Below are 12,576 nucleotides of genomic sequence, written 5' to 3'. Positions count from 1 at the left end.
TTAAGATTGGCATAGTGCATGCTCACGTTACGACAGTCTTGCTGGAGTAAAAGGCTTTTTTTAAACGACTGCTGCAGCGATGTCACTTCAACATCAGTTGACCTCTGCAGCCAGTCACTGGGCTCAGAGATCTGGTGCCATCTACATTAACATCTCTGCTGAGTCCAGTGATTGGCTGCAGCGGTCAGGGCAAATGATGCAGACTTGACTTCACCACTGCAGTCATATCAACGATGGAAAGCCAGCGCTGGAGCGTCATTGGGTAAGTACAACTCTGTTTTCTATCTCTATGTTAATATTTCTGGAGTAAAAAAATCCCATCACTTTTGCTGAATTTGCTGAGCTTCAAACTACGGCATCTTGAAAACGCCAAAAGTCAAAAAATGTTTGCACAACTCTTCATTGCACAAAAAAATTAGCAACTTTCCAACATGTTTTACCCCACTTTTCTGGTGGAAACACTTTAATGAATCACCTTTCTTGTTTTGTAAGGGATATTGATTCTATAAAAACTGTCTCTTTAAACCAGGGTCAGACAAGCGTAGATTCTCTCCTCTAAGAGAATCGGGTTGATTATGGTACTGACATTCTGATCAAGCGCTGATCCGAGTTTAATCCAAGTGTCAGCTTCGTGTGATCCGATGGAGAATCATAGCACAAATGAGGAGAAGATGGAAAACACAATTTCTCCATCTTTTCCATTGTGTGAGACAGCGGAAACTGAATTGCACTCGGATGTCATTCGAGTGCAATCCGATGTTTTCCATGCATCCATAAACCTGAATGGATGAGTGGCTTCAGATTTCGGAGTGAAATCGCTGCCTGCTGCAATTATTTTCACAGACAGATTTGGTCAGTGGACAAAATCAGTAATCAGCACTGACCCATTAAATAGTATTGCTCTGAGTGATATCTGTTAAAAAAAAAAATCGCATAGTACTCATCCAATAAATACAGTGGGGTGAGCGAGCGCTCAGTCTTCTAATCACTGCCTCCATTCTGCTGAAACTGATCACATCTGCTAAGTAGGGTGCTTAGAGGACCCCTATAAAAATTAAATTGCTTCTCCATTCTGCAGAAACTTAAGTTAAAAGCAATATGCTAATTGAGGTGCTCAGTGCACCCTTGGTGTGGCCAAGAGCTTCAATAAATCGTTCCACCCACTGGTTTTGCATCTCCCTGCATTTCTCAGTGGTGACTGACAGCACCGACTTGCCTGGAGTGTCTGCAGAAATAACTAAGGGCAGCCAGAGCTGTCACTCACCAGTGCCGGAGAAGGGGACATGCAAAACCAGAAGGGGAACAATGCAATGATCCTCTTGGTCACACCAAGGGTGCACCTCAATTAGCAAATTAGATTCAACTTTAGTTTCTGCAGAACGGAGAAGCATTTAGATTTTTATAGGGGACTTTATCCCCCTCTAAGGCTGGGTGCTCAGTTTACCCTGTTCGTTGATGTAACACAATCTCTTAAAGATTTGAAGTCTGGAGTAACATGCCAAATGAAACCAAAGTCTACAAGATTCTTTTGTTGTAGATTAGCAAATAGTCAATATGGCAGAAATCCCATTTAGGGTATTAGTTCTAGTAAAGCTTGTATTTCGAAAAGGTCAGTCTGCGGCAACAGATACAACAGTTAGTTATCTTTACACAAATCTCCTTGTGCCAAATGTTGCCCCTTTAAGACAAGGAAGGAGATGAAGTTCTCATCTTGTCTCATGGATGGTGCACCCTTAGAAAAAAGCCATTAGTGAGAAGTACTCACATGTCACATATGGCTTCTGCTCCATGAATCACAGGACAAGGAAATATGTTCATGGTTAGTATTTCCAGTATAATTCCCTATCTGTGTCCTAACAGTGGTGGAGACGGAGGAAGCAAGAAAAGAATACAAGGAAATGTCAAACAGTTTGGAAGAAATGGACAGTAACTTACAGGAAAGATTTCATGTCCAGACCACGATTGCGAATCTGACCGACCACATGGTCCCAGCTGCCTGGGTTGGATCGGTTCCTGATGCCAGCTGTCCTGTGCTTGGATCCAGCTGAGGTTGGTGGCCGGTTCTGGTCTGTGCGTTGGGAGCGGGGATTGCTGGTGTTACTGCTGCTGGATGATGGAGGCTGTTGTTGCAGCTGGAGCTGCCCAAGACTCTGGCTGGTGGTTGGTTGGCAGTGATTGTGCTTTTGGTGGAGGCTGAGAGGTTGCTGGAGGCTCTGCTGGCGAAGCAGTGTGCGAGGACGTTGACACTTGAGGTCTCCCCCAGAGATGGGAATATGATCAAGAGTAGTGGCTGCTGGCAGAGTAGGGTCTTCATAACTTAGACAAAGTATAAAAGAAGAAAGAAAGGAAAAAAAGGTGAAGGATAGGCAATGTAGGGTGGAAAGTACATACTAGACAGAAGTAAGTTCAGAGAATACGTAAGAATCAGGAAGAAAAACTGGAGACGACGATTAATAGCCATAAGGAAAATGTATCCAAAGAAGTTTCCAAATAAAAAATCTGGTTTATCGAAATTTCCATTAAAAAAAAACCAGCCTGGCAAAATAGCAAAACATAATTGTTCTCCTGTGAGTGTTTTTTGCCAGGCTGATTTTGTAATAGATATTTCAATAAACTGGATTTTTTAATTGGAAAGTTCAGCTACTTTTTCCTTGTGGGCACGATTTGCTTGGCTGAGCCAATGGACAAATTGAAGTTCATGTGAATTTTCCGATAGTTGGAAGCTGAACCTTTGAATTCACTTTCTTTTCTTAAATAGTTAGAAATTCCCAGATTATTATTCACTCTTTCTTGATGAATTTTTACATTCACTTTACAATGACCACTCGAAGCTAATAACAGCCCAGACCGTTCCAGGAGTCATCAATTTACAGCTATTGAGGACTTGTGTCAAATTTATCAAAAATCGAGGGTGTGGGATGGCACATTTGGCAAACTTTTATGTTTCTTTGATGACCTCCTAGCTGGCATACATGTACACAGATGATTTTCATGATACAATTGTACACATAGTTTGTAAAGATTCATCCTACTTCACAATACCCCTTTCTCTTCAAGGGGTATTCCCGTCTCAGACAGCAGAGGTGGGTCCTACCGGTCTATTGAGAATGGGGCTCCATTGAGGTGATCAGAAGTCTTCTCCATTGACAGCAGAGCATGATGGGGTCCCATTCTCAAGATAGATTGGTAGGACCAATCCCTGCTATATATTTATGGAGCTGCCATAAACGTACGAGATAGGAGGGCCACATTAATTCTTTAAAATTCTGTAAAAATGTCCAAAACAAAACTTTCACTGTATGTCAGACACTCCAATTGGATGTATCACCTAAGTTATGTTTTCTTACTACATCTCCATCATATCATCCTGAGCAGATATCTTAATGGGGTTGGCTCATGAAAACTGTTATCAGTTATGCACAGGATAGATGGTAAATGTATGATTGCTTTGACGGGTCAGGGCTTGCACACAACACAGATTAGGCTTGGTTTAATAAAGAGGACTCCTAGGTACTGGATCCATATGCACTTGGGGCGCTATAGAAATGTATAGATTGGAATGACATCCAAAGAGAAATATTTTCACTCTATGTCTTATCAGTAAGGTGACAATTGTTTTTGTGTTCTTGTCTTTCCTGAGTCTCAAAGAACATACTTTAACCTATAACATGAAAGTAGTATTAATGTTATAACTTTCATTACAAAATATTGCATTTTTCTCAAATTATTTGATGTAAAAACGAATACACCCCACATCAAAACCTATTACATCTAGTATTTTTATGACTTCTAGCCATGAAATTAATAAATTGGCGATACATCACATCAATTCTCTATTTACATTCTTCAAGAACGACCTCTGTTAGAGCCAGGATGATGGATTGAGAGCGATGACAACCTGTCTGTTCAGAATTCTCCATAGGTGTTCGGTTGGGTTCAGATCAGTAGACACTTGGCCACTGAATCACTTTCACTCTGTTCTCCTTCAGAAATGCAACAGATGTTTGATTTTGATCATTGTCCTTTTGGAAAAGTACTCATCTACCAAGGGTATGGAGCGATGGCGGCATCTTCACTTTCAATATAGAGCAGTACATCTGTTAATTCTTGATACCATCAATGAAATGTAGCTTCCAGATACCAGCAGCTCATGCAGCCCCACATAAGGACACTGCCACCACCATGTCTCACTGTAGGTGCCATGAATTTTTCTAAATTAATTTTTCCAAGTGCATGGCGCCTACAGTGAAACATGGTGGTGGCCATGTCCTTATGTGGAGCTGCATGAGTGCTGCTGGTGTCAGGAAGCTACATTTCATTGATGGCATCGTGAATTTACAGATGTACTACGCTACAGTGGCATGTAAAAGTTTGGGCATCCTGGTGAAGATGAAAGGCTTAAAGTTAAAGATGACACATTTCCTTTGTATTTTAGGCAAAAAAAATATATATTTTCATATTTTACATTTTAAAAATTACAACAGGAAAGTGGGCCAATTCCAAAGTGTTGGCACCCTGCATGGTTTGTACCTAATAGCAGTCCCTTTTGAAAGTATCACAGTTTGTAAACGCTTTATGTAGCCAGCCAAGAAGCTTTCAATTGTTATTAGGAATTTTCATCCATTCTTCCTTGGAAAATTCTTCCAGTTCTGTGAGATACCTGGGTCATCTTGCTTGAACTGTTATTTTGAGGTCTAGCCACAGATTTTCAATGACATTCTGATCTTGGGACTGTGAGGGCCATTGTAAAACCTTTAGCTTGTGCCATTTGAGGTTGTCTATTGTGGATTTTGACGTGTGTTTAGGATTATTATTCATTGTAGAAGCCATCCTCTTTTCACCTTCAGCTTTTTTACAGATGGTGCTATGTTTTCATTAAGAATTTGTTGAAATTTCATTGAATCCATTCTTCCCTCTATCCGTGAAAAGTTTCTCATGCCTGGGCTGAAACACAACCCCGAAGCATGATTGATCCATTTCCATGGTAACGGTTGGCGAGATGTTCTTTTCTTGACATTCTGTGGCCTTTTTTCTCCACACATACCTTTGAGCATTGTGGCCAAAGAGTTTTATTTTAACCTCATGGGTTCACAGGACTTGTCTCCAAAATGTATCAGGATTGTTTAGATGTTCTTTTGAACAGTTCTGAAGCTGAATTTTATGGCAAGGATGCATTAGAGGTTTTCTTCTGATGACTCTTCCATGAAGGCCATATTTACACAGGTGTCTCTGAATGGTAGAACAAAGTACCACAACTCCAGAGTCTGCTAAATCTTTCTGAATGTCTTTTGTAGTGAAGCGGGGAATCTGATTTGCCTCTCTAGCAATCCTATGAGCAGCTTTCACTGAACTTTTGCTTGGTCTTCCAGACCATATCTTCACCTCCACTGTTCCTATTAACTGCCATTTCTTAATTACATTTCAAACTGAGGCAAGGGCAATTAGAAAACTCTTTGCTATCTTCTTATAGCCTTCTCCTGCTTTGTGGGCCTCCGCCATTTTCATTTTCAGAGTGCTAGACAGCTGCTTAGAAGAACCCATTGCTGCGGTTTTTTTGAACAAGGTTAGAGGAGGCTGGGGTTTTATAAAGCTTGGAAATTTGCATTACCTGGCCTTTCCTAATGATCATAGTGAACAAGCCATAACCCTAACAGGCTAACTAAGATCTGAAATCTTGACCAAAGTTATCTGAGCATAGAAATATCCAAGAGTGCCCAAACTTTAGCATCGGTCCATTTTCCTTTTTGTAATAACTGTTCACAATAAAAGTAATTTTGACAAGGGGTGCCCAAACTTTTACATGCCACTGTATATTGAAAGAGAAGATGCCAAAATCACTTCGTGCCCTTGGTAGACGTGCACTTTTCCAACATGAAAATGATCCAAAACACACATCAACTGGTTTCTGAAGAAGAACAGGGGGAAAGTGATTCAGTAGTCAATTGTCTCCTGACCTGAACCCAACCGAACACCTATGGAGATTTGTTAGGAGACAAGTTGTCATCACTCTCCATCCAGCATCCCATCTCTAACGGAGGTGGTTCTTGAAGAATAGAAAAAGATAGATTTTACAATATGTCATCGTGTTCATTCCATGCCTAGAAGACATGATGCTGTCCTTAAAAATCATGGAGGTCATATAATATACCAGATGTAGTAGTTTTTGATGTGGGGTGTATTCATTTTTCACCAACTAAATTTGAGTAAAACTGAAGATTTTGAATTGAAAGTTATATGATTAACTTTACTTTCATGTTATGGGTTAAAAAATGTTGTATGAAACATTTTTTAAAAATTTTGGAAATTCTTCTTGTGTTTAGTGAGATGTTGATTAAAATTGACTTTTCATAAGGACTGTACTCGTTTATGCCGAGCGCTGTGTGTCAGTCTCATAGATGATCCCTTGAAGGTCTCCATCCAAATTACTGCCTGAAGAAATAAATATGGTAACTAAAAAATTAAATTTTTGATTTCATTTACAAATGATATGTATCCTTATTTTTTTGAGAACTGATAAGACTCTAGATGATCAGACACCCACCAATTATGACAAGTCCTATCAATATGTTCTCCCATGTTATCAAGGAGGAGGGGAGAGCATGCCAGCCACGTGTCAGTGTCCTCCACCAACATGCGTCAATGTCCTCCACCAACATGCGTCAGTATCCTCCACCAACATGCGACAGTGTCCTCCACCAACATGCATCAGTGTTCTCCACCAACATGCGAGTGTCCTCCACCAACATGTGTCAATGTCCTCCACCAACGTGCGTCAGTGTCCTCCACCAACATGCGTCAGTGTCCTCCACCAACATGCATCAGTGTCCTCCACCAACATGCGTCAGTGTCCTCCACCACCATGTGTCAGTGTCCTCCACCAACATGCGTCAGTGTCCTCCACCACCATGTGTCAGTGTCCTCCACCACCATGTGTCAGTGTTCTCCGCCAACACGTGTCAGTGTCCTCCGCCAACACGCATCAGTGTCCTCCACCAACATGCATCAGTGTCCTCCACCAACATGCATCAGTGTCCTCCACCAACATGCATCAGTGTCCTCCACCAACATGCGTCAGTGTCCTCCGCCAACATGCGTCAGTGTCCTCCGCCAACACGCGTCAGTGTCCTCCACCAACATGCGTCAGAGACATCGGCAGAGTGCATGCCCTTCTGATAACTTTGCCCTTGACTAAACACAATGGCAGATTTGACATTTTCATAAAAAGCTGGAAGCCAATTGACATTATCAGATCTATGTAATTGACTGGAAGTTAAAAGAGGACAATCATCCCTTCCTGCTAAAAGAATATACAGTCTCAGGCAACCCAAAGGTTAAATGTTGGTTCTCTCTGTGCCCCCTGCAATCGGAGGCACGTGTGCCACATCGGCAGGTGGTGAGTGGGATGTCGGTGAAAGCTTTTTATAGCATCCCTGTAAACTCATCTCACACCAAAAGTCTTCTGGGATAGGAATGAAAAAAAATAATCTAACATTAAAGTAGGAGGCTGCTCTGTTTTCTGGGTAGGCAGAAAGGGAATAAAACAATTATCTGCACCATATGTACTGAATCCTGTAATATGGCATGGGTTCAGATATTACAGATAACACGCCAAACGCATATGCTATACAGAAGGAACCAAATGTGCTGTAACTTTAGGAAAAAAGTATGAGAGATATCGATGAAGTCATGGACATGTGTGAATGGTTTCATGAACCCCAATTTTAGGTTTTTGCGAAAGTTTATTCCAAATGAGTTTTCGCACTTTGGCAATGTCCACAGTTTATGGCATAAATGCTTTATAAATTGGGGCACCCATCATTGAGATCTGAACTGATTGAAAGAATAGGGGTTCCCTGTCCATTGTTTTGAAAACCAAAGCTTTTGGAAAAATCCAGGAGGACACAGAGTAGATGGTGGGATCTCCAGAACATGCCGTAAATGCCTGAAGTGGAAAACCTACTATAGGCTTAAGACCCACATATTGGGTGTGCTTTATCAGCTGTGTACTTTCGTGCACAAAATTCACAGCGTGTTACCATTCCAGCAAAGTGGATAGTATTTGTACAAATCTCATGCCCATTATTATTTTTTATTCTACATAAACTGATTAATGGAGCACTTTTCAAATCTGCAATATGTAAATTTCTCTGCTATACATCTGTTTCAGGTCTGGGCTTTGCTCCCTAGTTCCTGATCCAACAAATTTTCTTGTGCTCTACGTCAGCATTTGCAAGTGGCCCAGCATGCTCCTTTTTTGAGCTTTCTGGGCCTTATTAAGGTCTACCAAGACATACATCTGTGTCTTGTTATTAAAACTTTTAGTTTGTCTGTGCACAGTTCCATGTATCTGGTCTCCAGTACGTCTCTTGGCTGCTTGTGGCTTCCAGTTCCTCAGTTACCTGTCTGCCTGCAGCATTCAGTATCTCTGCAACTAGACTACAGTATTCAGAACATCTTCTGTCTGCCTGTGGCTTCCAGTTCCTCAGTTACCTATCTGCCTGTGACATTCAGTATATTTGCAACTAGACTACGGTATTCAGAACGTCTTCTGTCTCCCTGCAGCTTCCAGTTCCTCAGTTACCTGTCTACCTGCGGCATTCAGTATCTCTGCAACCAGACTACAGTATTCAGAACATCTGTCTGCCTGCGGCTTCCAGTTCCTCAATTACTTGTCTGCGGCATTCAGTATCTCTGCAACCAGACTACGGCATTCAGGACATCTCCTATATGCCTGCAGCTTCCAGTTCCCCCGTTACCTGTCTGCCTGTGGCCTTGAGTATCTCATCAACCTGTCTGCGGTCTATAGTACATCTCATGGCTGCCTCTAGCTTCCAGTCCCTCAGCTATCTTTCTACTCGTGGACTTCAGTACCTCTGCAAGCTGTCAATGGTTTTCAAGATGTCTGTCTGCCTATAGCTTCCAGTACCTCAGTTACCGGTCTACCTACTCATTGTATGAACTTAGCCTTACAGCTTTTGTCAAGTTACACATAAAATCCAATAAATTAATATTGCCATTGTTTCCAAACTTGCTACTTTAGTCAGCCTTTTTGTAGGCTTTGCTTTTCTAATAATCAACCATTATAAAAGTATATTCACTTTGTACTTGCATTGTGTATTCTGCAGGTTTTTGCTATGTAATCTGACAGCAGCATGGTGTAGGGACAGAGACACTGATTCCAGAGATGTATCACTTAGTTTACTGGGTGCAGAAGTTGTGATAGGATCACAGTTCTCTACCGCAGATCTAGCAGAGCTCGGAATGCTGAGCCCTGTATAACCCCGCCCACACCAATGATTGGCAGCTTTTTGTGTTCATTGTATAGCAACAGAAAGCTGCTAATCACTGGTGGGGGTGGAGTTATACAGAGCAGGAGGACTAGGAGGCAGGAGACAACTTGTCCTGTAGTGATACTGTCCTGCTGATAAAACAGATTGTATTGAAACAGCAAAACACAGCCCAGTAAGTGACACATCGCTAGAATCAGGGTCTCTGCCCCTACATCATGCTGTTCTCAGATTACATAGCAAAAATCTAAGAGATTCCCTTCAACTGTTAGATCAGTGTGGGAGTCCCACTAATTGTGTGGTCAAAAGTAGCACTAAATGAAAAAGGCCCGTATCTCTGGAATTGTATGGCGGATTCTAAAGAAACAAAAACTGGAATACTCTGGGCAGCAGCAGGAAAAAAAATAAAAACTGTCCACTTTTCACCTGGAGACAAGTCTTTCTTAAGGGCTTATATATTTTTTCTAGCAGGAATTAGGTATGCTAGTGAATTCTCGTCATTGCGCGGACTCATAAATAAATCCTTCCAGTAAAGTCTCCTATTGTACTCAACGTCAACAGGTTTCAATAAAGAAATGCTACATTAATCGGCTCTTGACCAGAAATGTCAACACGTCTGAACTAAACTCTCTGCAATGGGAGTCTACATCAAAATGCCAATTTGATAGAAGTGCTCATTTCAATCAGCGGTGCTGGGGACGGATCTGCGAGAATTTCAGGCTAAAAAGAGTCGGTGAGATTGGATCCAAATCAGTGACATGCGGCAAATCAACCTGGGCAGACAGGCTGGAAAGTGGGAAGATGCAGGAGCTGATTGGAAAAAGAAGTCATTCACTCCAGATGCATCATGTCCATATCCTGGGACTTGGTTACCAGATGTCGGCTTTACCCTGAAGTAATGACAGCGCCAGGGCGAAAGAGGACAGCGCTTTCTCACCCTGTGACCTTCTCATTCGGCACAGAAAGTGGTCCATACGATAAAATTGTAATAGTCTTAGAACGTTAATTATACAATGTATCCTCTCGAGATAATCAGTTACTCATTACTGTCTCAATTATACAGACATCGTACATGTGTACAGCTATGGCGGCATGCAGAGATCGAGAGCCGGGGCGAAACAGTTGTGTTTTCAGGGGTTACCGTTGCACCCAGACCTTAAGTCTCTGGTGGCCCAAAAGGTTCTATTTACAGATGGTAATTTTTTTTTGCATGACCCTGGTTCATTGGCCAAGTCAGCACTCCAGGACCTGTGGACGGGAGACTAATGAATCTCTGTAACTTCTGGCATTTCTGGCTTCCGGTCCAAGGTTCGCGAAGCACTGACCTGGCCAGGAGACTGGAGTCTTTCAAATCAATCTCCCATCTCTAGTCTGTTTGGTCAATATGAAAAGACCAATACTATTAAAGACCCTGTTGGAAATTTTACATTGGGGCCCATGAGTTTTAAAGGGGTTATCCAGGACTTTTTATATTGTTCATATGGGGATAAGCACTTTTTTGGAGATAGTTGCTAATTACCTGCTTGTGCTGCCCTGCAACGATCTCTCTTAGCTCAGAGTGCTCACGGACCGCTCCTACCTGACCTGTGATTCTCCTGCTTCCTGTGAAGTCACATGGACAGAGCAGTTCCTTCTCTTCTGCTCTGAAAACAGGGTGTCACCGCCAACATTATGTTAATTGACAGCCAACTTATTCCAACGCAATAGGGAGCCAGCTGCCGATCAACATGGCATCAGCAGTGACGTCCCATTGACAGAGCAGAGTGGAAGAGAAGGAACTGCTTTGTCGACGTGACATCACAGGAAGCAGGAGAATCGCCAGCAGGAGTTGTCTGTGACTGCTCTGAACTGGATAGATCGTTATATGGTGAAACAGGCAGGTAGTTAACCGATATGTGCTTAGCCCAATAGTGACAATTTTAAAAAGTCCCAAAAAACCCATCACATGAACTCACAGGAAGCAGGAGAATCGCCGGAAGGAGTGGTTTGTGACTGCTCTGATCTGGATCGATCGTTATATGGCAGAACAGGCAGGTAGTTAGCTGATATGTGCTTAGCCCAATAGGGAAAATTTGTAAAAAGTCCCCAAAACCCCTTTAAGTTGCGCCACTGCTCCTGAGGCTGAGTACTATTGACATCCAGACACTCCATGTGTTGCTATATGCTTTCTCTATATGGTGAGATGATCCCTTTAAGTGAATCCTGCCTCTGTAGAAAATTTTCTTTTTTGTAAACCTAGGCCAATCCTTTTAACTGTCTGTAATTTAAGGAAACATGGTTCCCACCACTGGCACGTGATAAACCTTGAGAAGACATGGCAAGTAGTCCAGTCCAACTCATTGTGAAGAGTCACAAACAATTCTCTGCCCAGGATTAGTCATTATTATGATTTCTGCATTTTAATTAATGAGTTCAAATGATCCTATTAAAATGCATTCTTGTCAATCCTCAGACTGATCAGAGGCTGCCCCTTCTGATGGAATTTATACACGTTGGTGCCAGAATTATTTGGCTTTTATTGGCTAAATTCAATTGTCATCTAACCTCTCTGATTAGCCTCCGCTTGCCTCCAATGCTGCAGACTAGTCAGTGATTTTATCCACATCGTAGCCAATGAACACCATGCCATATGCAAAATCAAATGCAAATTTTGGAAATGCATGGGTTAAAATGGAATAGAACAAAAAAAGGTTGCATCACTTTTGTCCATGATCTATATCTGGTATTGTAGCTTAGCCTCATTTACTCTAATGGAATGAGCTGCAGTACCAGGTGCTGCCTATGGACGAGAGTGGCGCTATTTTTGCAAAAAAAAAAAAAGAAGCAGAACCTTTTCTTATCTTGGATAACTCCTTTAAACGATTATATTCTCTAAACGTTGTTTCTCCTTGCCTTGATTTGCAAAATCTGTCCTGCAACTTCATTGAAAGTGGTTCTCCACCTTTATTTACCTTTTCTAAAAATCCAATTAGTGCGACAGCAACAGCTAAATGTTTGATTTGGCTATTTCCCTTCTCTGATCTTAGCTTAGTGTTAATTCAGTCTTGAGCTGCAAACATATGTTAAGTACGACGCGCTGGTTGCAACATTGTGCTGCCTGACAATTTCCTTTAAGAAAAAAAAAATCAGATTTTTTTGGCCTAAAAACAGCACAATGTCTGTCTATCCATGGGCTGTGTAAAGTATCGCAGATTAAAGGGAACCTGTCACCTGAATTTGGCGGGACTGGTTTTGGGCCATATGGGCGGAGTTTTCGGGTGTTCTATTCACCCTTTCCTTACCCGCTGGC

The 12,576-nt window shown here is 41.9% G+C and overlaps 1 protein-coding gene across 7 annotated transcripts in view; it reads right to left on the bottom strand.

Annotated features, from left to right (window-relative positions):
- SYT7 (synaptotagmin 7) overlaps positions 1–12,576 on the bottom strand; it is a 542,375-nt gene that overhangs the window by 194,829 nt on the left and 334,970 nt on the right. For 6 of the 7 annotated variants that reach the window (XM_069740295.1, XM_069740293.1, XM_069740294.1 and 3 more), the window contains one exon: positions 1,936–2,316. The exons of the other annotated variant lie outside the window; for it this stretch is intronic. In XM_069740295.1, coding sequence (XP_069596396.1) covers positions 1,936–2,316 — 381 coding nt within the window. The remainder of the gene's footprint in view (positions 1–1,935; positions 2,317–12,576) is intronic. 7 annotated transcript variants of the gene reach the window in all.

Source organism: Ranitomeya imitator, chromosome 9 (genome assembly GCF_032444005.1).
Source record: "Ranitomeya imitator isolate aRanImi1 chromosome 9, aRanImi1.pri, whole genome shotgun sequence".
In the NCBI taxonomy this organism is placed as follows: domain Eukaryota; kingdom Metazoa; phylum Chordata; class Amphibia; order Anura; family Dendrobatidae; genus Ranitomeya; species Ranitomeya imitator.
The sequence above is the reverse complement of the archived record's forward strand: the minus strand, read 5'-3'. Positions and strand labels throughout refer to the sequence as shown.